We start from the raw sequence: 26,149 nt of genomic DNA, 5'->3' as shown, positions 1-26,149 counted from the left end.
AAGACATGTGATGGCTATCTTCAGGCACAAATGGATCCATACTTTTGTTTACAATAGCTTTTGTAGAATTAGAAATAATAAGATCCAGAATTTTATCACGAGCATTAAAGACGTGATTAAATTGCTTTAGATTATTAAAGTAAAAAGCATCAGAAAATGCTTTGCTGCAAGGATCAGTGGCGTTGATAGGCAATAAATCCTTAACATTCAGTTTTTGTGACCATATTAAATTAGGTAGATTAAAGTCACCCATTATTAAAAAATAACTATTAATATTAGTGCTTATAATATTTTCTAGTTTAGACAAAAAGTTTAGATAGTTATTTACTGCCGCATGAGGTGGAATATAAACAATGCATAAAAATAATTTTCTGCCCCCCTCTAATGTAACGCTCACCCATATGTCTTCGATTATTGTGAGAATTACACCACTTAGAGACAAGTTCCGTGTGGTATACGTCACGAATCGCCAATAAGACACCGCCACCATCACTTTTGCCACTAATGTTAGCGTTCCTATCAAGTCTAAAAACGTTATAGTTGTTAGGAAACAGCTCCAGAACGTTGGGATTTAATCAAGACTCGGTTATTGAAATACAGTCGTATAGACAGGTGCAGGCAGACTGATAAAAGTCTCTTGTCTTTGTCCTAAGGCCTCTGGTGTTTTGGTAGTAAATAAAAAATTGCTGAGACGAAGTCATTAGAAAAAAAAATTGTAAGTTGCCACAAGGAATTACAAAAGTACTAATTAGAAGATATGGTTTATAGTGATGCTAGCACGAAAGACAGAGTATGCTCATTAATAATATAATATATAGTATAGTATATATAGTATACTCGCAAAGCTAATTCTATGCATTTATTAACAGTTGCCAACATTTTTCTGTAATAAAAATTTATTAAAATTAAGTACTAGTTTTAAACAAATAAGGAAGCAAAGTATGCTCATATATTTCATTTTTTTACACTATATACAACAAATATTTTTTAACATTAATAATTAAACATCAGCTTCTATATCATTATTTCTCTCGCATTTAATAAATCCCTCTACCTCTACCCTCTTATCCTCACCTAAATTATTCTTACTTTCAAAACTAAGCTGAGGTTCAATTTTAGGAGGCAACAAATGCCTTATGGGCTCAACAATTAAATTCTTATCCAAAAACGATATTTTCTCGTTTTGTAAAGTCTGAACACTTATGCCTAACTTTAAAGCGATCTGATTCGGTGGATAAATAATGTGAACGCACTTCTGAACGTACGGTATTAAATCGTCGGAAAAACACATGCAAAGTCTAGTAAACGCATCTTTTGAGGTGCTGGTAAACGCTTGTTGCTCTTGCGAATAAAGAATCAGTAACGATTTTGATATGAACACTAAGGACTTTTGTAGGGAATCGATTACTTCATTTACTATAGAAATCGGTGCGCACGCCCTAAAATTATTTAAGATTTTCAGGATGTTGTTTAAGTACTCAGCCAGCGGATAAAATTCTAATAAAGTATCAGGTGGATGCAGGGCATCCTGGTCTTTGGTCTTCCAAGGGATATTCGGTAAATTTTTGTTTATCAAAGTGAAGTGCTCTATGGTCTTTTCGAAGCTTATCATAGCCTTAGCTACACAGTTCCTAAAGTTTTCCAGGATTTGGTTTGTGAATATTGGGACTAAGAGGCTCCTAAAGTCACATCCCACTTTACTGAACGACTGTCCAAAATACATGCACTGATCTAAAATCGTCTCCACAGACTGTACAGACTTTAGATCATCTTTTAGAACTTTAAGAAAGTCATCAATCTGTAATATATTATTTATATATTCAAATTATTTTTGGCAATACCTATGTCCGTACTTACCCGGTCATTTATCCAAGTATAAAATATTATATTTGGATTAACGTCGTTTCTTAAAGAGGTATTAGACATTGATTCGTCATCGTTGAATATCGCTTTATACTGGGTGATAATATTGAATAAATTCACTCTAGTGATTTCAATTGTCTTGGTCAGGTGGTGGTTTGCTGAAAATTGGTTTACAATAAAGGCTCAATGGTATATCAGGATAAAGTCATACATTCTAACTAGACAACTTATAGAAAACTTCATATAAGGTCTAATCAGATGATTCAAACATTAAAATTGCTGTGTAACTTCTATTTATAATGTAGGAACAATGTTAGTCAATGTTTAAGGTTTTGGGGTCAGAGGTGATTTCTGTGAATAAACCTTAGTGTACTTATTATTATTTAATGTGTATATCCCAGAGAGTAAATGAATAGGGAAGCAACATGTAATATGAATATTCCTTATGAATTAAAAATTCCCACTGCAAAGTTTTGGTCATGATGTCATTTAAATTCAACAGAAGAAAATTAGACTTTGAACTTGTGCTGTTCCTTTTGAGGTAGATGAGGTGCGGATAAATCATTGAACATACTATAAAATATATTTTACTTACGTTCATCTTTAGGTATATATTTGACGCAATGATCCAGCCAATGGTGTCTTGCCTGAAGGAATTTCAGTTTTAACTCTAGTTCTGTGAAAACTTCCATTCTTCTAAGGTAGCCAACAATTTGGATACATTTTGGCAAAGTAAGTTCCTGTTTAAGTTGGGATAACAGTTGATGGAGCATCAATAACCATGCTTGATTTACATCGTTTAAGATACTCTATAAAAGAATTTAATTATTACTCAAATTATTATTAAATTCATAAAAACAATTTATAATCAAATCATATAGGGTATTTAATTAAGCATATTTCAGAAAAAATCAGGTTATAGAAAGAAACTGCTGCAAATAACTCCTAATGACTATGAAATGGATAATTTAAGAATTGCAAGAAAATTTGTTTATACATACATTAAATATAGGTATATCCCTATACTTGGAACATAACTTTCTAACATAAGCAGCCAACTCCAAAGCATCTTCATACAACTCATCATTGATAAAAGAGTTCATTAACTGAGGCAACTCTAAAATTTCCAATAACTGTGCATTTTTCGTCAAAGTAAGGGAGTTTAATTTCCGTAAATTACTGATTTGACCAGTTGTCTGACTGAACCTCGAACATTTCTCCTGGAAATTTGGCAGGTCGACAAGCAGCTGGTCTAGTTTGTGCTCTATTACGTTAAATTGGGTGAATAGTTCTTTTGAACATTCAGCAGTTTCAATGAATGTTTTATAGTTTGAAACGGCCAGGTCTTGGGTCTGCTCTTGAATAATTTGGTGTTCATTTTCTAAATATTTGGGCTGCTTAATTAGGTCTTCGACTTTGTATCTGCCAAGTTTATTTAAATATTCACTTATGTCTTCTCTATACTCCCATTCACCTGAAAGTTAATACACAGTGATTTATGAAGTGTTGCTATAAGTATTAAAAAGCAAAAACTAATGTACAATTCTAAATCTAGTAGAAATATAAGAATTTTAATATTATAAACAATGCAATAAATAACTTTAGAAAGAATGAATGTTTTTTTTATTTTTAAGGTCTAGAGAAAGCTTACTTGGATAATCTTTATCATACAGCAACTCTAGTAATTTAATTTTTTCTTCTGTCATCGTGATAATACGCTAAATAGCTAAATAGCAAAATTAGTAGAATTCGTTAGATAATCCCTTCTATAATAGCCACATCACAATTTTAAATAATTATTTATACTTATTGTTTATTGTTGAACCTCAAACTAGTTAAAAAAACAATAAAAAACAGCTGTTTAAATGTGACATTTGACAGCAAATTGACATTAAGACAGGTGTCATGGCCTATAGGTTAACTATGCAAGGTTCACATGCGAACGGAATTGAGTAGTACGCAACGGCATAAAAATAATAACGAAACCAATTTAATTGGCTAACTTTAATTCTAACGACATTAATTTGTTACGTGGTATACGGTAGCTATAGTTTTAAGAAAAATAAGTAAAAAATATGATTTAAATTATAAATATCTATAAAAAATAAGAACAAGAACACAAAAGTATCAATTAACAAACCAGATAATAAGTCCATCAGTATATAGTACTTAGCTAACCCTAGCAAGGGGTCATCTCAACAATCATGCCTAGGATTAAGTGTGGGTATTTAATAGTTGGTAAGATTGGTAATAAATAAATAATATGTTTTTTGTTTTGTGTATTATATCTGTAGGTATACAAAAATTTAATTGAGATAATGACGAAAAAGAGGCACAAATACAATTGACTTAATACCCGCTATAGAAAAGTTTTATTTACATAACAATAGGTTAAAAAAAACTCAAAATAAAGCCAAATACAACACATTTAAAATTTAGCTTATAAGTTTCCTCGGTTCTTTATAGATCCCTGATGATGGACATCTTATATGTCCGAAACATGTAGGATAGATGGTTTTCCAATAAATTTAGTGGAGGATGACCGAAACTATTTTAGTTACCCTTTGACATTTTAACTCCACTGCAAGTATGGACTACTTCTTCAACTTTAAAGCCAAATAGTTTTAAATTTGTTTTATTTATTATTTAGCAGATAGTTTGAATGGATCTCAAAATAGAATCCAATGTCTGAACGTTATTTAGCTGCTAAAAATGAATCATTTTCCATTCTATCCATTCTTCTTTTAAATATTCAATCGTTTAGAAATAAGTCATGATAATTATATGTTGTTTTTGTTGTATATCCATTGACGATATTTATATCTCAGTATTTGTTTTTATTGTTTTTGTCATTTTTAACCTAGGTATTTAAGTATAATATAGTATATTGACTACTATACTATGCTTTATCAACAAGATATAATATCTTTTGAGAATAAAGCTTATCTTCACCTTGTACCTTGATTAATCTTGCTTTCGTGAAATATGTTCAAATCGAATAATTGATTGTAAATCCGCCCTTAGCTCTTGTTGATTCACTACTACAAATCTGCCGCCATTGAAACTTTTATAGCTTGTCAGTTGTCAATGTCAATTTTGACAACTCAATTTGACATGAACCCATGTGGGATCGTTCTGCGAGAATGTAATTTTAAAAATACTTTCACGTTACTTGAAATTATTATAGAATAGGATTTCCTATAACTATTACACGTTACACAAAACCTTGAGCCAGTCTAAGTCTAATCAATCTACAAATCCTTGCGTTGCGTATCGTGAAGGTGCAATATTGTGTGGCATATTGCATCAGCATTAGCACATTTCTTCCAATTTTCAAGATTTATTTTACATTATTGTGATTTTATAGTGTAAAATGTCCAGTAAGGAGGCCTTAGAGCAACAAATTAGAGAGCAGGGAGATTTAGTGAGAAAATTAAAGGCTGCTAAAGAGAGCAAAGAAAGGGTAAGTGGAGCAATACATGTTTTCGAGAATGTCCTACATTTAGAGAAAAGAAATTAAAAAACTTAAGGTTTGGATACTAGTTAAAGGAAGTAAAACATGCAACGTGAAGGGCAATGATAAGATAGATAATTTTTCTTCCTTAATAAAAAAATAGTATATCAACACTTATAGGTTACAGTGGATAATACAAGCTTAGTTCTAATATGAACTCTTGGGTTTACTAACAGATCAACATCTGGCTTTACTTAAGTATCTGGTGCAAAATTTCCTTTAAATGCATTGTTCAATCAATGCTACTTTATATAGCTCTATTGTGGTTCCTGTGCTATGACGAATAAAAATGCTTATTTATAAACCACCATTTACAAATCACAGTGATAATATCCAAAGCAACCCTCATAATAAAAATGTGGTAATTCACTTTTAGAGATTGTTATTCATAGTCACAGTTGTTAATGTTTTACCATAATCTTGCTGGGTTTTTCCGACAGTGTAGTCTGAAGCTTTCAGACTATGAGTAGCAACTTAACATATGATGAATCCAGAGGTATTTTATGAAAAACTACAGTTGGCTATATGTTTTCCTTTAATTTTGGAACATTTTACTATTTTCTTACTTACCACTTTATATTAAATATGTTAATGTATTGGTTTAGATTTTAATATATATAACATAGGCATCATAGGCCAGGATGAGGGAATAAGAAACATGAAATAGCCACCCTGGTCGCAGTTTTAAAGATATGTTTCTGTAATTTTTTTTGGTATGTATCTGACTTTAGGGTATATTTGGAAGGGCACCAATTCACTCTTCTCAGTTGTACATACAAAATTTGTATTTGTTTCTTATTAACCAATGTAATGTTTTCTTATTTCCCCATTTGGGGTAATAAAAAACGGTTAGGTTACATCCCATATATCAACAGTTTAAGATAAGATACACTATTAAAGTGTATCTTTTTACCCAGATTTTTTAATTTTTGTTTTTTTTTGTTTTACTTTTTTTGTCCGCCCCCAACAAAATTAAAGAAAACAAAAGTGATGCTTAAAGTTCCAAAGCAAATTTATTTAACATTATAAAAAATAAAGATTTTTACTAAGTGTCATTTAGACTAGGCTAATGATATATTTAAACGAAAAACAAACATATCTAAACGAAATGATGTAATAAATGATACAAAATCATACTTAAAAGAACATATTTTCTTTTTTCATTGCAGAATAGCATTTTTTAATTTGAACATAATCTGCCCTTTTAATAGTAAAGAGTCCAATACCCAATAAATTGATGGGACCATAAAAGATATATTGTTTTTTTACAACTTGTTTATCCTCGTGTGCTGGCCAATCAAACTGTTCAAGATTTTCTTTAAAAAATTTGACCATACAAGTGTCATCTGTGATGGAAATAATCCGACCTAAATACCAGTTGATGTCATAATAGACAGCAAAGTATTTTTCTTCTTCCAGATTCACTTGTGCTGTGTCACCATAATTCAGCTTAACACATAGGGTTTCTAGGGGCTGGTCATCCATATCGCTCCAGTCATCCGAAGCATCATCCAATTCCAATAGTTTTGGGTCAAGATCTTGCACATCTTCGGAAGTTGAGGAGTGCTCCATGGTATTTAGGAGTTCTCGATGGAATTTTCTTTTGTATACTTTCCCCGTGTCTTTTTGTTTTTTTGGATTCAAAAAGGTTTTTTAGGCATTGAGCTACCACATGAGGTCAGAATTTCTCCAACACCTTGCAATACTTTCTTTCTCTTTCCTGGTGCAGTTGTGTTTTTTGCAACTTCAGAAAGAGTTTCGGAAAGCTTTTTTCTAATGAATAACTCAAAACTGGAGTTGCTTGTTTCTTTTGTTTCTTTATCCTGAGAAGACCTCTCCTTCAGTTGCTCAGCTTCCTGGGCTTCAAAGGCAGTAAGTCTATGACTATGGCCAGGGATATCTTCTGGATTATATAGAGATGGCGAAACTGACGCAACAGGACTTAGAGCGAGTTGAGGCTGGTCCTCGGTTGGTATATTCAGCAATATTTCCAGCTTCCTTGAACCTTTCAAATTTTATAGGATCATAGGCAGTCTCTGGAAACTTGTCAAAATTTACAGGAAAAAGTCCCGTTGATTGAAAACCGGACCTAAGGTTCCGGGATTTGAAGGACTCTTCCCACAAAGTACCAAGCTCAGCAAATTGTGCTTTTGTCAACAATTTTCCAGTGTACTTTCTGTTATGTTCAATAAGAAGTTGATTCCAATCTGTTTTCATAGTCTTGAACACTGTTTTGTCAAGTGGCTGAATGAAATGACTTACATTTGGTGGAAATTTGACCAGTACGACATTATTTTCTTGTGCAAGTTTCACTAGACTGTAGCTAATATGAAAGATCACTCCATCAAAAAACAAGACAACCTTCTTGCGTCTTTGCTCTTTGGAAGGAATGGATGGTAAAAATAATTCTTTAAACCATTTGTTAAATAAATTCCCATCCATCCAACCATGTTCTTGAACAGCATATCGCATACCGGGGTATTCATATTCTGGAATCCATGTGGACCACATCTGCTTCCCAGTGAAAATTATGAAAGGCGCAAGTTTTGTCCCATCAGCTGCTCCGCAGGCTAAAACTGTTCTATTTGTTTTCCCAGTTCCCGCAATATTTCTCGAGATTCTTTTGACTCCCTTTTCTGTCACAATCTTCATATCCTTTGGATCATGTGAAAAGGAAGTTTCATCACAGTTGAACAAGAGGCCACCATCTTCAGAGCCAATGCCTAGTTCATTGGACATTTTTGAAATGTCATCGTAAAAACGTCTGATGACAAAGGGATCCGTTCCTCTGACCCTTTGTGAGCTGAGAGCTTCACCTTTTCTTATGGCTAGACGAAACCAATCCTCACCAGGACCTTTTCCATCTTTCCATCTGGTTTCTATTTCCTCTTCCTTAATAAACTGTGACACAAGTGTTAATGTCTCTTTTTTCGTTAGTCCTTCACCATGTAGCGCGCACACTCTTAGGTACTGAGCAAGGTCCTGTTCATCTTTATATCTAAGTTCAGGCTTTCGCCCACCACCCACTTTTTTGTATTGTTTGGAAAGTGTCCCAAATGGCACTTCGTATTGTTCTGCCGCGGCACGTAGTGTTAAACCTCTGCGAACTGCAGATATAGCTTCTGCCATACGATCAGGGTCATAGGTTACCCTTATTCCCTTCTTTTTGTAATTTCTGGGCATTTTTACTTAACTGGATTTACCTGCAACAACAAGGACTAATAATAATACTTTCTTATTACCCCACAATAGGGTTTCTTATTGCCCCATTAAATAAAACAATTGGGGTAATAAGAAACAATTCCATTATGGTGTACGCGTTTGTTGCAGGGAGATCTGAGAAAAAAGAAAATAAAGGCCTTTCACTCGTCTACAAGCTACGGTATCGAAACTAATGTTAAAAAATATCTTAGGGCAAATTTTAAAAAAATATATTTGAAACCCACCACTTTGAGGTGATAAAGTTTTAGGCAGAGTTAGCAAGTCTGTCAAAAAAATTGATAAAATATACAGCAATGCAAAATCGACTTTATATACCTTCTAGTTAAAGGATTTAAGTGTCTTTTATAATTTTTTCAGATTTTTCACATTAACAAAAATAAAAAATAAATTATATGTATCTTATTGCCCCTGTTCCTTATTCCCCCATTGCCCCCTACTCTTTATCACCTAATTTTTTCTCCCAAATCTAATGGAAAAGTCAGTTTTTTGGTACCACTGACGGTTTACCCAAAAATTACAACTTTTTCAAATTTGGATTTGTTTCATGTTAAATAGTAAATTTTCATTTTATAATTAGATCTTGTATACTAATTTTATAGCTGATTTTAATATACAATGAATTATATCTGTATATTACTTATAATACACATACTCTAGACTGGACCTGAAAAGAGACCAGAAAAGCTATGAAATTTTTAAATCTTAGGTTCAGAGAGTGCAGTCTTATCTTGTCAGGTTAATAGATCTTAATTATGATATTTCTTTTAATATAATAAGAGCAACATTGCTAGATGTCATTCTTATTGACCAGACATGTCTATCTGAACTTAGTCCTCTTATTCTATAAAATCATTAACTAATTAAAATATTAATTAATTATTATTATTAAGTCTATAAATATTAATAAAGATCTTTAAGAATCTATCAAACAATCATTCTGTAATAGAATTAGAATTCCGATATTATTAGATTGTTTTTCTTTAGGGCACAAATGGGTTTCCATTTCAAACTCCCTTAACCAAAGAAACCTATCCGGCCTTAAACAACTATCTATGCAATCACAGTTACATGTGTGGATATCAACCAACCAAAATTGATAAACAAATTTTTTCGAATATAAAATATATAAAAGAATTAATCAGTTATGACCATTTGAGACGATGGTACTGGCACATAGAGTCTTATTCAGAAGCAGAAAGAACTACATTTAAAGATTATGATAGAAATAACCTACAGCTATTAATTAAAGCGGTGGTTGACGGTCAGGTAAACTAATTGTTGTTTTTTCTTTTAAGTGTTGAACCAATTTTGTGACAAGGCGTAATGGGTTTTTGCACTATAGGGTGGTTTGTGGGGCATGCCCGGCTGTACAGTAGGCCAATTTGCACTTATTCTGCTTTGTTTAGACCTCAGGTCAGTGGATGATTTTTCTTCTATTGTGTAAAGCTTTCTTAATCATGCATTTATTTTTGTTCTAATTTGGTTTGGGACTAAAGAGAAAGTAGGTTCACAGTCTCCATAATAATTGTTGAAATTTTTTGCTGTAGTAGTTACTTAATGCAAGAGTAAAATGCATTGAACCAAATAATTTTTATGTTGCTAAATATTAATTTAATGAGTTACTTACTAAATTATTTATGTTCAAACCAAATTATTATTATTGGTGACTGCTTGTGAAAGTTTAGTGATTATTAATACCAAAGATGTAATATTTCAATTTTATATGAACCTCTGACCAAAACTAGATGCCAATTTATACATTATTACCCATTGTACTTCTTTTTAGATTGCCGAAGAAGTAGCAAAATTACTAGACCTGAAGGCTCAAGCACAGTCCCAAAATGAGGACGGACCAGCTACTCCGAATGTCAATCAAAAATTCACTCTTAAAACCCCAAAGGGCACAAGAGACTACTCTCCCGAGCAGATGGCATTAAGGTTGTCTGTACTTAACAAGATAGTATCTGTATTTAAGAAACATGGAGCTGAGACTATTGATACACCAGTATTTGAACTTAAGGTAAATTATAATTAACACTATTTACATTAGGTAGTATAAAAAAATAACAACACTATAACTTAGCAGTACCATCATAGAAACTACATTAAAATAAAATACTCATAAAGTCCTTAATTATTTCTTATAAATTTCCTTACATATTTCAATCCTTAGGAAGCAGCAAAATTAGTGAGGCATAATTCTCTACTAAATTTGCTTGTTTTAAATTCTAAGATATTAGAAGGCAGATAATTGTATAGCTTTATAGCATTATAGATAAAGCTTTTTGTGAAAAATCTGGTCCTGTGCTTAGGGATGATAAACTTATCCTTATTTCTGGTATTTATAGAATGGATATTTGAGTTGGTTGGTAAAAGATGAAGCAATATTGATGTACCCAGGTGAAGGAGCCTTCTACTTAACATACTTAGCCACTAAATTTCATTGATTCTATATGATACCCTATCATATTTTCCTGAGTTAAATATAAAACAGCAACACATGTTTTGAATTTTCGGAATTCTGTAAATTTGATATTGTGTAAGGCAGGGACCAAAGTGGAAGAGTACAATTAAACTTGCTTTGTTTTGACTATCAAACTTTCAACTTGTTGCATAACAATTACAGTGGTTTTAGAACATTTAAAGTTACAAACATATTTTTAGTTCAACCAGATCTTTATTAACTTAAACACACTTTCCATGTCATAAAGTAATTGCATCATTTGCAAATTTAATAAATTTACCTGATAGGTTTAAATTGGATTCCCGAACACGGGTTGGAGTGTATTGAAAAAATATAATTTCTTGAAACATTCTGCTGCAAAGTGTTTTTAAATATTGAAGTATTTGCTATGACTAATATTATATTTATACTTCTACAACCGGCAATGATATCAAATTATCCCAACAAAATCGAATTCAGTTATAGTATAAATCTAGGAGAAATCGAAGCCACATTTGTCAAGTATTTCTCTACAGATACAGAAATTAAGATACATAGTGAATGAACTGAATCCATACTCTTTTATCTTAAGTCCTATAACATTTCAGAAAATAATAACAATCATAAAAAATTCTGAGCAAACATGCTTATTCAATGAGCACAAGACAATAACATATGCATTGGTTGAAGAAAATCCTTAACTTTGAACCATTACCATAACTCTCCCATAAAATCAATTTCATGATGCAATAAAGATTAACCAGTAACCTTGTCTCTTGTATTGCTTGCAACTTGCCTAACAGGATCAATTTTATTTTATAAAATGTGACTATTATTAAAGTTACATTCTCTTAGATCACCTCTTATTACCATTCGCTTTCGGTTGCGACACACCTCCCAATCTATGGGTCATTCCCCAACAAATGACAATAACAAGATCTATTTTATTAAGAGAATATAGTTTAAGATGCATCTGAGAATGACCCGACTTATGGTATAATTAAGAAAATGTTGGCTAGTTTTATTGAACTTGAAACGCCACTAGGTCAAGACGTTGTTCTTAGGCTTGGGTTGTAAAAGATATTTTTACTAACAAATTGATAGTTGGTATTTAAATTAACAAATTAATAAAACGGTGAGGTTACAGGAAATGTTTTTTTTTATGTAAAAATATTGAACTCTATTATTTTGAATTTAATCTGTTGAGATACACACTGCCCTACCCTAACTGCTGATCTATTTGTGAGAACTTTTTGGCTGTTGTATTGTTGTTCCTGCACCTGCACGCCGTAGAATTTTTCCTGAATTTGATGAATTAGGAAACACTAATGCACAAAAAGCTTATTTTAGTGGTCTTACCACTATTCTTCGTGTCATGCTAAGACGTGCTCGAAAAAATGAGTTAAGGCTTAATAATGCCTCATTTGTTTATCGTATCCGATTGGTTGAGCATGGAATTACACCATTTTGTCATAAGGCTTTTTTGTTTTTACATGGAATTACAGTTCGTCGAGTTCGGTACATAACAGACTCGTTGGTTTTAACCGGGAAATCGCTCAATCGTGGAATCGTGGAAAACAGAACACATGACCTCACAAACTTATGTATTCGATTGACAATGTTTAAAATAAGATTTCCTATGAATCCTTCCGAAAAATTTTTGAATATAACTTCAATACATCGTTTGTTTATCCACGATAAAAAAAAACATGTAGTACGCGTGATTCCTTAAAAGCTGATAAATTTTCACTCGCTGCTACATTAAATTTCGACACGGATGAACAGGCTGGGTAGGCAGCAAGTAACAATTTGGAGAAAAAAAGACTTGAGAAGACCCTACATCAACAAAAGAGAGCGATTTTATAGTCTAAAGAGAAATTACCGCAAACGTGCTTCGAAGTCACCCGCTATCACGATAACTGCAGTTTATGCTCAGAAAACTCACGCATTCCCAGTTTTTGCAGTAATAAGTTGTGATAAACATTATCAAATGCTTCAGCACAGTCAGTCATAACTGTATCTAGCTGCTGTTTATTATTTATCGCTGAGGCAACTGACTTACAAATAAAATGCAAGAACCCCAGAATATTGTTATAATTGCACCACATAATGTTTAGAAGGTTATCGTCACCCATTACAATTACATTCTCAAATGACTCACAGGCATTAGAGAGAGTCAGCATGTAGGTTTCATAAATTGCCACATCCATAAGAGGACGAATATAAACAGAACCAATACAGTATGTACAAAGGGTTGATTTAGAAGAATTGTTTGTAGCAATGACTCGTGTCTTCCTTGGCTTTTGGTACTGGTGTTAGAATTCCTGTCCCTTCTATAATATGGTGTATGAGTGTATGTATAAGAGTCTAGAAGTTCAGCATTTTTTTGATAAGAATGCAACAAATTAGCCTTTAGGCAAAAAAGTGAAATATTTTGTGAAGGAAACTGTACTCCTCATTTTATTCTTATATGTTCTTTATAAACACTGTGTTAAGTGAACACTTTATACCTAGTAGTAGAACAATCAATTTAACAGCTAACATTTTTTTTTGTAGGAAGTCTTGACCGGTAAATATGGCGAAGACTCAAAACTAATCTACGACCTGAAAGACCAAGGAGGCGAAATCTTATCCCTTCGTTATGACTTAACGGTTCCATTCGCCAGATACCTGGCTATGAATAAAATTAGCAACATCAAACGTTACCACATCGCCAAAGTTTATAGAAGAGACAATCCGTCAATGTCAAGGGGACGGTACAGGGAATTTTACCAATGCGTACGTTTTCAATAAAAAAAAAGTAACGTTCTTCTTTTAAATGACATAGTTTTATTATAGGATTTTGATATCGCTGGTGCGTACGACCCAATGATCCCTGATGCTGAATGTGTAAAAATCGTCTCTGAAATATTGGACAGTTTAGAGGTTAGTTCGTACGTTATTAAAGTGAACCACCGGTTACTATTGGATGGAATGTTTGAGGCTTGTGGAGTACCAAAGTCCAGTTTTAGATGCATTTGCTCTGCTGTGGACAAGCTGGATAAGGTAAGGTAAGCACCCTACTTGCCGCAATACCTCTAAATATGTTTTTATGTATTGTTCAGTCTCCTTGGGAAGATGTGCGTAAAGAAATGGTCGAAGAAAAAGGTTTATCGGAAGAAGTAGCCGATCGAATAGGCGAGTTTGTTAAACTTAACGGCAGAGAAGAATTAGTAGATAAATTATTACAGGACGAACTCCTCTCGAAGAATAAATCGGCAGTAGAAGGTTTGGAAGCCATAAAACTACTGTTGAAATACTGTGATATATTTAATATATCGAAAAATGTGTCGTTTGACTTAAGTTTGGCCAGGGGTCTTGACTATTATACCGGTGTGATTTATGAAGCGGTTTTACTAGGAGGTAAGATAATAAAACACATAAAAAGAGATACAGGCTTCTCACGCAACTTTTCAGATGTTAGTAAAGGAGAAGAGGTATCAGTGGGATCTGTAGCTGGTGGAGGCAGATACGATAATTTGGTTGGCATGTTTGACGTGAAAAATAAGCAAGTTCCGTGTGTTGGAGTTTCTATTGGAGTTGAAAGGTAAGCAAAGATTGGAATCTCTATGCCATATATAACAATCTTGTCCTATCAATGCGATAACTCTTGTTAAATATCAAGGTTCAAACTAAGTTTCTGTGACATTTCAGATTATTTACTGTTCTGGAACAAAAAATCCACGCGACAAACAGGAAAGTCCGCACAACGGAAGTCGACGTGTACATTTGCACTGCACAAAAGAATTTGGTGGAGGAACGGTTGAAACTTTGTAACGAACTTTGGGACGAGGACTTTAAGGTACTTAAAATTTCTGATATTTCAAGCAAAAGTCCCAAGTTTCGTTTCAATTTTAGGTGGAGTATTCTTACAAGAAAAACCCGAAACTGCTGGCGCAACTACAATATTGCGAAGAGAACAGCATCCCGTTCGCGATAATTTTGGGGGAATCCGAAATCAAAAGTGGAATCGTTAAATTACGAAACGTGAACACGAGGGAAGAAGTTGACGTTAAAAGGGGATCGCTTTCAGAGGAATTGAGGCGGAAGCTGGGAGAGCTTAATTTGAACGGGACCGTTCCCGCGTAGTATTCGCATTTCAGTTTATGCTATTATTTTGTCCGATATACCGGTGATCTACCAAAAAATGCAAACTATTTATTTTCTCCAATAATGACTTTATTGTTTCTAGAATTTATTTATGAAATTAGATTTCTTTGGTAAGAATAAAACTTGAAAGTTAAAGTTGTTTTATTGTGGTAACCATACTGGACTAGCAGAATCTAATGTAGATCGCTCCTAAGAGCAATAAGAGCTCTAAAACATTAAATCCTTTAAAGTTCGACTAATAAAACCCAATAACTTCATAGCTTTACTCTTTTATATGATTATCAAACCTAAAACCCTTATTAGTAATATACACCAGATCTTTAATTTCATGAACTCTATCCGAGATATTGATATTAATGCGATAGTCAAGTAAATAATTCGCGGGTGCATGTGAAAAAGGTGTTATGTCATTTTTTTGTCAAAACTGGTTTATGTCAGAAGCCGAATTTAAAAACCCTCCTTTACGTATGGGAATAACGAACTAAATCATTATACACGCGTGAAAAGGGATTTAAGTCAAACATATGGCTTATTTCACAGCAAAATATTTAACACCTGTTCCAGTTCCTATATCTAGTGAAAAGAAAAGTAATCTTATAGATCTGCTGCCATACATTAGCGACACTTTTGCGGATTTTTATAAAAATTTGACCACCACCAAAGACAAAAATGCTGATACATATCCTGATGCAAGTTCAGATGAATCAAGTGATGAGTAATATTTTATTTCTCTTAAAATAATTTGAATATGTTCTTTGCTTTAAAATTAAATGCTTTTAAGTTGAAGAAACAGTTCATTGCTTGAATTGGAGTTTAAAGTTAAGGTAAGTAAAACTCTTTAAGTCGTCTTCCAATATTTAATAAATTTAGAAAAATTTATATATATTCTCTACATGTTTCGAGAGTGTAAACTCTCATCTTCAGGAGAATAACTACAAAAGTAATGGTCTTAAACTAATATAAGTACAAATGCAAAATGATGGAAACTTACCCTTGCACTGACATTTTCGCAATAATGCCACACCTTCTTATGTTAAACCATATAGATTACCTTTTTCACAAAAAGATAAAATACATAAAAAAGTAACTAAAATGTGCCAAGATGGTATAGTTGAAAGGGCACAAAGTGAATGGAATTCTCCAGTTTTATTGGTTCCAAAAATAGAAACTGAAGATGAGAGTTTACACTCTCGAAAAATATGTAGAGAATATATACAAATTTTTCTAAATTTATTAAAATTGGAGGACAACTTAAATAGTTTTACTTACCTTAAATGCTTTTGTTGGTACATTCGTTAATTAAAATAATATTTCCAATCCTTTGTTTTTTTTATTGTGTAAAAAGAGTTATGTCAAAATTTTAAGAAATCTAAATGTTGTAAGTCAAAAAAAATGTAAATACTATTTTATACCAAACACTAGAAAAGTTTATTTACTTTACAATAAAAATGCTCCTTTTATTCTACTTGATTCTAAGCAAAAAAAAAATATATGTTTAAAGTTTTAGTCACAGCCCAAAATAACACTTCAAGTGCGAATTACTAAAATTCGCTATTTTTGACATACAACTTTTTTCCCATGCACCCGCGAATTATGAATTACTTTTTGGATCACAATTTAGGAGATAATTATTAATGAAAGTAAAATTCACAGGTGAAGTTCACGATTTAGGCTTATTATAAGGGAGTACCAATGTATACCACCCTCATGAATAGGGATTACTTTATTGGTTACAAATTACCAACATTGGTTTGTCAAATTAAAATAGGTAAAAGCCAGTTAATTAATTTTTATTAAACAATGTATTAATAAAATCCCCAAAACTAAAATTGAAAAAGTACCAGGTTCAAAATTTAAAAAATACATATAATATACAACTAAAGATACAATAAGCATTTATCCAAAACAATACCTGACAAAATCATACACAGGGTGTCCGGAAAGTCAACGATAATACTGAAGAGGCTGATGGAGCAACTCATAAGCACCCAGAAAAACATAAAATGACCTTAGTAAAAAATCGATGGTTTTCGAGATATTGGCACTTTAGTGGAAGCCACCAAAATCCTACTCTTGCAGCAGATTTTTGATTTTCAGGCCTTAAAACTAGATATTTTTTTTTAGCTTTGCAAAACGGTTAAAAAAGCGGTTTACTGATATTGTGAAAGATAAATCTAATTTACCTATAAAAAAAATTAAACAAATTCATAATTATGTTATGTTTAAAAAATATTTTTAGCTTATAACTTAAAAAAGTTTTAAGAAATCAAATAATATGTTCGAACTGTCTACCACCAACGCGAATGCAGGCGTGGCATCTTGGCATCCCATCTTGCATTCCTGGCAGCGTTTTGGGCTGCATCATTTATTCGCTGCCGAATTCAGCAACATTATTTATTGGTAAACCATTCCTTTATGCAACCCAAGTAAAAAAATCTGGAAATCTGGGAGGCCATAAAATTGGACCAAGTCGGCCGATACATCTGTTGTGGTAAATTTGGTTTGAATATATACTTCATAGGCATAAAGTGCCGGGCAACCATCATTTTGGAACCACGTTATTCGGCGACTGGTCAAAGGAACATCTTTTAAAAGAATTGATAGATCATTTTAACAAAAACCTAAATAAGCCTGCCGTTCAAGATACCGGTGCACAAGTTTACTTTCAATCGGTACTGCGATCTTTCTTCTCAAATAGAGTGGACATTTTCCAACGCATAAGTGTGCAAATGATGCATGTTCACAACGCCATCCTTTTTGAACATACTTAGTCTCATCCGACCACAGTATATTCTCTTAAACATTCGGATCCTCTTGATTTTTTTTGCAACATTCTGCGGTAAAATTGTAGGCGTGGTTCGTAGTCTCGAGGCAGTAGGCTTTGCACCCGTTGAACATGATATGGGTGATATTGAAATCGCCTAGTAATGAGTTTACTACCGATTTCGGTATCCCTGTTCTTCTATCGATTGCTCGTGCATGAGGCATCCTGCATTCGGAATATGAGCGGTGAATATTAAATAATATTCGATATTATATATTAAATTATATAATATCGAGCAAAATTTGGATATACATATTTTTTGATAAAGGTTAGATGCTGATAGAGCATTTCCTCTGCTTTCACCATAAATAAGATGCATGTTTGCATATTCTTTGCGGTATACGGCAAGGGCATAATAAATTATTTACCAATAAAATAAACAACTCAGTAAACACAGTCCACAGGACATGAACTCAAAAACAAATCCAAAACAAAAAGTAACAGAAATGTTAGGATACAAACAAAAAAGTAGTTAGTTCATGGAATACTGTAAACAAACTAAATTTCAAAAATGTTTGTTGTTTATTACTATGGTGATAAGAATTATCTTTGCTCTTGATTTTTTAATTTTTAAATATAAATTAAAAATTTGTTTAGGTTGATCTTTCACTCTATCACAATAACAGTAAACCGTTTTTTAAAACATATTGGGTAATTTTGAAAGTAGATTAAATGAGCCAACTTTATAAGGTATTGGCCAGGTTGTCGTACAATTTTTTAGTCCAGTATGAGGGATCAAAGTTGAGGTATATATTAATAATAAAAATAAGTAATACTTCCTTTTAGAATAAATGTCCTATTAAATGTTTTGGCTGTTTAGTTTAATGGTTGTCTTTGATCAGTAAAATGGCTATTCAGTGTTGCAAAGCTAAAAAAAAAATATCTCAAAAACATCTATTTTTAAGGCATGACAATCGAAAATCTGATCCAAGAGTACAATTTTGGTGACTGCCACTAAATTGCCAATATCTCGAAAATCATAGATTTTTTACATAAGGTTATTTTATGTTTTTCTGGGTGCATATGAGTTGCTCCATCAGCTCTTTCAGTATTATCGTTGACTTTCCGGACACCCTGTATAGACCTAAGCTAATATGATTTTAAGTCTTGCAGTACTAACACTTTTCAGTCTAATGCTTGAAATTTTTTTTAAAAGAGTAGAAAGGGTATTTCAATATAAAGCTTTCAATTTTTTCTTTTAAAGTATTTCTAGTATTAGCTGCTTTGTAGTACTTGGAAGTTCATTGTAAATTTTGATACTCATGAAATGTGGACCTTTTTCATAAAGAGTTGTACTATGCCTTGCTAGCTGATTGTTAATTTGCAGGGGTATAGTGCCCAGCTACAAATAAATCTGTTTTGATTAAATTTAGTACTTTTAAGTACAGTGTAAAAACATGAGCATTCGTTAAATGATACAACTAATACCCGAATTTAATAAATACTATATGATTTATTTAGGTAAGAAGAAACATTCTCGAAATATTAACATTGTCAATTACTTATATTTAAAATATATCATTTTATCATTAAAATATATAATGTTACTTTCCTCCTTTACTATACAATTTGTAATTCTGGCACATGGTGTTAGATAATTTAGATCTTTCTTTGAGTTTTCTAATTACAGGTGATTTTAATGTGAATTTTATGACCAATAACCATAGGGCAATTGACTTTGGCAATGGATCTTGCAATGAGAAAGGTTCCTGCTCTAACTAAACGTTTAAAAATATGAGTACTTCATAGAATTTTTCAAGATCCTTTGATCTGCATCACTTCTCATAGGGGTATATTATCCTATTTAATTATGGTCAATTCAATTAAAAAACTTAATAAAATAATCAATTATAGACTTATAACTAGTGAGGGCCTTGTTGAGGGTGTGGACTGAGATTTTGTGGATTCCCCGTAATTCTCACTTGAAGATCGTTTTTGCATTTTTATTGATATAATCACGAGTCTAATAGAATACTGCTTTCCCTTAAAAATTTGGGACGAAAAAATTTGGACTGGTACAATGATAAAATATTTTGTAATATATTATTATGATTAATAACTATACAATTTGTATGAATTTATGGTCTGATTTCAATAATTATTAATCCTTAAAGCTCCCTTCAGATGATCGACTGTAGTTTCAAAGTTTCCAATGAATTCAAAGGGCACATTTTATTTACTTTTGTTGAATATTCAAGTAGGTAACTCTATTGTTTTTCAACCAGCTAACAAAAAGTATAAGGACTATGATGCAAAGAAAAAGCAAGCACGGATTAAAAAATTAAAAATTTGCTTGCCATGCTCAAACCATTATGAAAATCAAAAAGACATATGTTAATATATTTTTAATATTTAAATAACCCACAAGAAGAGTAACAGACAATCTTGAGAGAAAATCAAAACAAAAAATTCTATTTTCTAGTTAAACTGGAACAGAAACATTGATATTTTATGCACATAAATATTAATAAAAAATGTGTTTCTAAGGGTAGAAAAAATGAGCTAGTGTCCTAGTGAGACTAAGAATTCACTGATACCTTAGATAGATTCACTATTATCATCTTTTTAATGCTTTGGTCATATAATTCAGATGATGTTAATGCTCTCTTCTGAGTTTTTTTTCTTAAATTGATTTTTCTTGTCCCTCTGTAAGACTATAAAGTAACACTCATCAATAACACTATCAACAGAAACAATGTCCGCATACACACACACAAATCACAATCTGAGAATTAAGCTGTTCTTTTTAAAGCCTTTCTGATTATTGTCCAGTCTTCCATAATTTGCTCAGGCTTAAGCATATACACAATATAAGGCCCCGTAACAGTAACAGCCTTTTTCCTAGTTGTCGATCTAGCTCTTGAACCCCACTCTCCATCTTCGCCCCATAGTATTTCACTGTTCTGCTTATCTTCCTCAAGTCTCTTTATGGTGTCCATTAAGTCACTATGGTAGTAATCCATAGCCAAGGATTTTTCACTTTCGAAATTTTGAAGTGCCGCTTGCTTCTCGGCCTCATACTGGTTATTCACATTTTCAAGTCTCAGTTGCCTTAAAATGCCAGCAACTTCGGTACGTACGCGCCTCTGCTCTTCCAATTGTTGCAGAGGAATAAGATATTCCGAAGATTTGCCACTTTTCACTTCAGCCAGCTGAGTTTCGACTTGTTGGATCCGCTCCCTGTACAATTGCTCCCGCAGTAGACTAAACTGATTTTCAAGATCCTGGACGTGTTGAATTAGTTCGGTTCTTCGTGTTTCGCATTCACCTTCGTCCATATCAGAGCTATCATCTGAATCGGGCTCATCTTCGGAGGTTTCTCTGTTACCCTCATTTTCTCTGCTTGAATTGGACCTTTCTGACTCGTTTCCCGATACTTCGTTGTCGCTCATATCGGCGGAACAGGAGTTGTTGTTCGAGAGTTTTATTAGAGGCATCACTCTGACCACATTTACGGGTTTTTTGGCCTTAAACTTATTGAAAACTACACAGAAAAGTAAAAGAAAACAAATTTATGACTTTGAGGTTATGTATTTGTTTACTATTTGAGACGCCTCCACTGAATGACAATTGACAACAGTGTCATCAAACGTATAGAAAAATGCGAGTTGGCGTAGAGAATGTCGGGGATATTACCGCGCCCTCTATTAAAATTCCTATTGGACCAATTAGGTGCGAGGGAAGGCGTGGTCAAGTTCAAATTTTGGCGCCTCTTACGAAAAAGTCATTAAAAAACATGGAATAATAATATTACATAGTTTTTTTTAATTTCATTTAGTTAAGATATGAAACCCTAAAATAAAAAAAACACTAATTAATTCTATTACATTTGAAAATGTGAATGAAAATGATTTTGTTAGGATTTGTATTTACATAAGTTGCACAGCCTAATTAAGAATACGTTTTTTAAATAATTTTTTAAAGTTTGCATCTGTTTGAGCATTTTTAATGTTAATAAGCGATTGATTAAATTCCTGTAAGCCTTTAAAAAATAGTGTTTTTATTGTAGTTGCCTATATCGTTCCAACTATATGATAATTATTTCTATTCCTTGTAGAGTAATTATGAATCTCGTTTCGGAGGGTGACTGTGTTTTCTTAAATAAAAATTATTGTTAGAAAGTATAAAAGTTGTTTTACTGTCGTTAATTACAAAATTTTTTGTAAGAAGAATCCCTTTCTCTAGTTTTAGTTGTTAAAACATAATCATACACCATGGCACCAGGTTTATCTCTGATACATTTTTAAAACTATTGAAAGATAATTAAAAACTGGTTTATCGAACCACATAAAAATATAGATTAAAATCACCTCACTTAGTACAGTTTCTACAATTAAAGAAATCTTCAAAGAATTCTTTAAGTTTTTGTAATAACAAATTAAGCTGGAAGAATAATACAACCCTCCTATTTGCCTGGTATTCCTTGTACTTATACATATATAAACAAAATTCAGTAATTCTCTTCCACGTATTGACCACTACTTAGTACTAAAAGTCAAGTTGTTTTGTATGAAAATAATGACACCACCTGTTTGTTTTGAACTCGAGTTACATCTTACAAGACTGTAGCCTTTCATATGCATTTTAGCATCTTCTATGTCTTTCGTACATCTTGCTTCCCTCCATATAATAATTTTGGCATTACACTTCAACTTTTTTATGACCATTTCATCTTTGTTAGCAGGAAAACTTTGTGAGTTCACATACAGAATATCATCATTCTGAAAGAAGAGATTTATTCAGTCCATTGTCTCCTCCTTCGCCTTATAAGATTTCTATGATAGTAATTATTATCTGTTTTTTATATGAAAGGTTTAATCTTGACATTTATTGGCCAGACATCGCTATTCATTATATTCTGCTTAAACTGTAGGCTTACAGCAGTTTCGAAATAAGTTTTGTTTGAGTCTCTAGACTCTATTTTGCCACAAGAGATTATTTCAACATTATTCCTTTCAATATGATCTTTCATCTGTTCGATAGTGGTGTTTGGTGCCACATTATCCGCATAGAACAGCTTCCTCTCACGCAGCTACTAAATTTGTCAATGTGGAATTACTTCCTTGAATTCCTTGTAGGTTTGCTTTGTTTTAGGTTCCAACTTGAATCGTTTCGTTTCTAGTTGGTCGTTGCACAGGTTCATAGAACTTGGCGTTTTATTATAGTAAGTGTTAGATAAGGTCATGGCATTAACCCTTATTTTGTTATTGTTAATTAAGGCCACTTTCATAATTTGGCATTAGATAAATTGCAAAGTGCAGTAGATTAATTGATCACCTTGAATTAACCCCAAGATCAATAATGTAACACTAGTTTTTAAATTACTCGCGTGGTGCAAGTAAAATGAAACACCCTGTATTATGGGTACATTGTGTGTAATAATCAAAACTTTACACCACTGGTATATTGCCAAAGAGCAAACCTAACACTTATTTTCTCTGTTTTCTCTATACAACTCACACCTGATTTTTTCCCAATAAACAAAGATACACGCTATATAATGTGGTTAAGACGAAACCTTTTTTTAATGATATGCGAATATCCTGGAAATTCATGAAAATCCGGTCATACGTCCCAAATGACTTGAGGTCTAGAAAACTAGTTTCTCCGAATTCCCGGGTTTTAAATCTTCTTTGTAAACATGAGTTTCCTTAAGCCGAGCGGAGGTGGTATTTTCGTATGTCGTCTTGTATATCTCTCGCTACGGCGCCTAAGTAAATAGGAAACCTATTAGTATCTCCTCTAGCAAAGTGGGAAAACGTACTTAAATAAACGTAAAAATAAAAGTAAAAAAAGGGGGTTTTCGGTCGGAGAACTTACCTCCCGATTCATTACAAGTTAATGTGATAAACCCTACATCATTACTCAATCTTGATACTTAAACAGGATTAGATTTTTACGTGCCCCCAACACTCTAAAGAAAATATTTGACTGGTCATGAGTTCATTTTCCAGATAGCCATTGAATTTTTATTAGAAGTTCCCTTTGCTATCCTATGGACATCCACAAATTGTCCAGATGATATTCAATGGACAGTCAAAAGCAATCAGTTGTCCTATAATGTACACTTATTTGGACCAATAGTCCATTGGACCATTGTTTTCGACGCTGAGTTGCTCGATTTATTTCCATTTTTTTCGAAAACGGCTCCTATCGAAAGAGCACCTTTACATTCAAATTACTATAAAATCAGTTGATAATAATGACAGTAGTATATGCTTAAAAATTCGAATAATTACGACCAGGCTTTGTCAAAATCGTCTTCTTTTTCTGCATTCGTAGCCATTGCATTTCCATTCCTGAACATAGGCCTTACCAACTTGTTCCTTGTCTTTCTGTCCTGTACTATCTGTAACCAGTTTCTAATCACAACATTTCTGGCTGATTTCTTTATATCTTCAGCCCATATCTTCTAAGGTCTGATCCTCTTGTTAGTCTTGATGTTTATCCATCTGTCTCTTCTTTCTTCTTCTCTCATTTTTCCACTGCATCTGCCGCCTTCGTTCTTGCTCTTATGTCTACCGATGTCCAACATCGCTCTTTCTATTCATAAATATCTAGTAGAGTTTTTCATCTCCTACTTATTAAATAGGTAGCAATTTTTGGAGTTTAATGAGTTCAGATCATTTACGTACAATGCCTCAAGTGGATCAATCTTGCTTCATTTTTGTTTTTTATCAATGACATTTCCACGAGTATTGGCAGTAAATTTCCTATTGTTTGCCGATGATGATATGAAGTACATTTCGCATTTAATTTTAATTAAAATTTTCAAATTTTATTGTTAAATTTCATCTCTATGTTTTTGACCATTGTATACCATGAATGATTTTTAACTTTGTTAATAATTATACAAGTGTTTTTTTCTATGTTCTTTTTTAATTTGTAGCGCCCTGAAGAAGGCTTAATATAGGCTAAAACGTTGATATAAAAAAAATGTTTGAACAGCTTGGATTTTAATTGACCCCACATTATTGGTTATTTATAATTTTTTAACCATGATTATACTTCATCGCTCAAGACTGGTGGTGAGACAATTTCTATAAATTCTTATAATTAAAATAATTATTTCCTATTACCTGCCACATAGATAGATACATAGATAAATGAATCGGTCATTTCAGAATCAGAAACAGCACATGTCATATTTTCGGCCATTTTGATTTTATACCGATAATGCAATATTTAAGGATAAATACATCGTTCCATGTTTCCATATTCCAACCAGAGAAAAACAAACCACCTGTGGTGGTGGTTTGTTTTTCTCTGGTTCCATATACAGTAACATCACTTGTCCGATAACATTCGCACGATTTTATTCTCCTCCTAATATTCGATTCCGTTTAGTAACAACAAGTCAGTGACATGTGCTCTTTCTCGAAGCATTATAGTATAAGTAGTGCATCATATATATAAGTAGTGCTATTTTTTGTTTTGTTGTTTGTTATTGTAAACCATGCCGTCAACAAGTGGTAGTGACTCTGATAGTGCTCCGACTATTTTAACAAACAAGAAGGGTAAAACAAAGTTATACAAATGTGAAATAATAAAAAAAGCTAGACTAAAGGGTGAAGAATATATTAATTATAAAGGTGCTGTAGTTTCTGCTAAAGAACAGGGTGAAAACTGCGGGTAAGTTGTTACGGGTTTTAAGGGTCAGGTTAGCTTTTGTTAAGTAAATTTTTTTTTGTAGATGTAAGTTAAAGTGTTATAACCGATGTTCCGAAGGTGACCGTCAGGAGATTCTTCAAAAATTCAGGCTTTTGGCAATCAAGAATGAGCAGGATGCATATTTACAAGCGTTAATGTCTTGCCAAAACGTCAAAGTTAAAAGGCCAAGGAATATAGGGCGAGCTAAACCGAAATCTTACACATTTAAATACTTTTTAACATCCTCATCTGGACGAATCGTGGTGTGCAAAAAGGCTTTTATTAACATTCACGCAATTACACCTGCTAGAGTTCGACGTCTAACTAAGTTACTTGTAGAGGGCAAACATCCTAATGACAAAAGAGGCAAGTGTATTTCTGGAAATGCAATTCCAGGAAATATAGTTTGCCAGATTGAGGATCATATCAGGAGCTTTCCTAAGAAAATCTCACATTATAGTAGCAAAGAAAGACATTATCTTGA

General features: G+C 32.7%; 3 protein-coding genes across 7 annotated transcripts; 1 reads left to right on the top strand and 2 right to left on the bottom strand.

The window, feature by feature from the left end:
- Positions 1-931: 931 nt before the first annotated feature.
- LOC126744576 (conserved oligomeric Golgi complex subunit 8) lies at positions 932-3,711 on the bottom strand. Its single transcript, XM_050452046.1, has 5 exons — positions 3,515-3,711; positions 2,865-3,337; positions 2,459-2,672; positions 1,858-2,021; positions 932-1,798 (listed from the first exon to the last, which is right to left on the bottom strand). Exons 1-5 carry the CDS (start codon positions 3,567-3,569, stop codon positions 1,001-1,003), a joined length of 1,704 nt encoding a protein of 567 aa, XP_050308003.1. The 5' UTR covers positions 3,570-3,711; the 3' UTR covers positions 932-1,000.
- Positions 3,712-4,966: 1,255 nt separating this feature from the next.
- LOC126744574 (histidine--tRNA ligase, cytoplasmic) lies at positions 4,967-15,326 on the top strand. 5 transcript variants are annotated; one of them, XM_050452042.1, is made up of 9 exons: positions 4,969-5,326; positions 9,584-9,865; positions 10,386-10,619; positions 13,599-13,820; positions 13,881-14,087; positions 14,147-14,444; positions 14,499-14,628; positions 14,736-14,883; positions 14,940-15,326. In XM_050452042.1, the coding sequence occupies exons 1-9, from the start codon at positions 5,237-5,239 to the stop codon at positions 15,168-15,170; spliced, it is 1,842 nt and encodes a 613-aa protein (XP_050307999.1). In that variant the 5' UTR covers positions 4,969-5,236; the 3' UTR covers positions 15,171-15,326. The 5 variants fall into 5 exon arrangements, with proteins under 5 accessions (XP_050307998.1, XP_050308001.1, XP_050307999.1 ...); XM_050452041.1 differs by having other exon boundaries at positions 4,967-5,326; positions 14,147-14,628; XM_050452044.1 differs by lacking the exon at positions 9,584-9,865 and adding an exon at positions 9,895-10,012 and having other exon boundaries at positions 4,968-5,326; positions 14,147-14,628.
- A 5,019-nt stretch (positions 15,327-20,345) lies between these two features.
- LOC126744578 (breast cancer metastasis-suppressor 1-like protein-A) lies at positions 20,346-21,578 on the bottom strand. The gene has a single exon (XM_050452048.1). It carries the CDS (start codon positions 21,450-21,452, stop codon positions 20,748-20,750), a length of 705 nt encoding a protein of 234 aa, XP_050308005.1. The 5' UTR covers positions 21,453-21,578; the 3' UTR covers positions 20,346-20,747.
- Between the last annotated feature and the right edge of the window lie 4,571 nt (positions 21,579-26,149).

The sequence above is a fragment of the Anthonomus grandis genome, chromosome 14, assembly GCF_022605725.1.
Source record: "Anthonomus grandis grandis chromosome 14, icAntGran1.3, whole genome shotgun sequence".
Classification (NCBI taxonomy): domain Eukaryota; kingdom Metazoa; phylum Arthropoda; class Insecta; order Coleoptera; family Curculionidae; genus Anthonomus; species Anthonomus grandis.
Note: the sequence above shows the minus strand (reverse complement) of the source record. Positions and strands in the feature narration are given on the sequence as shown.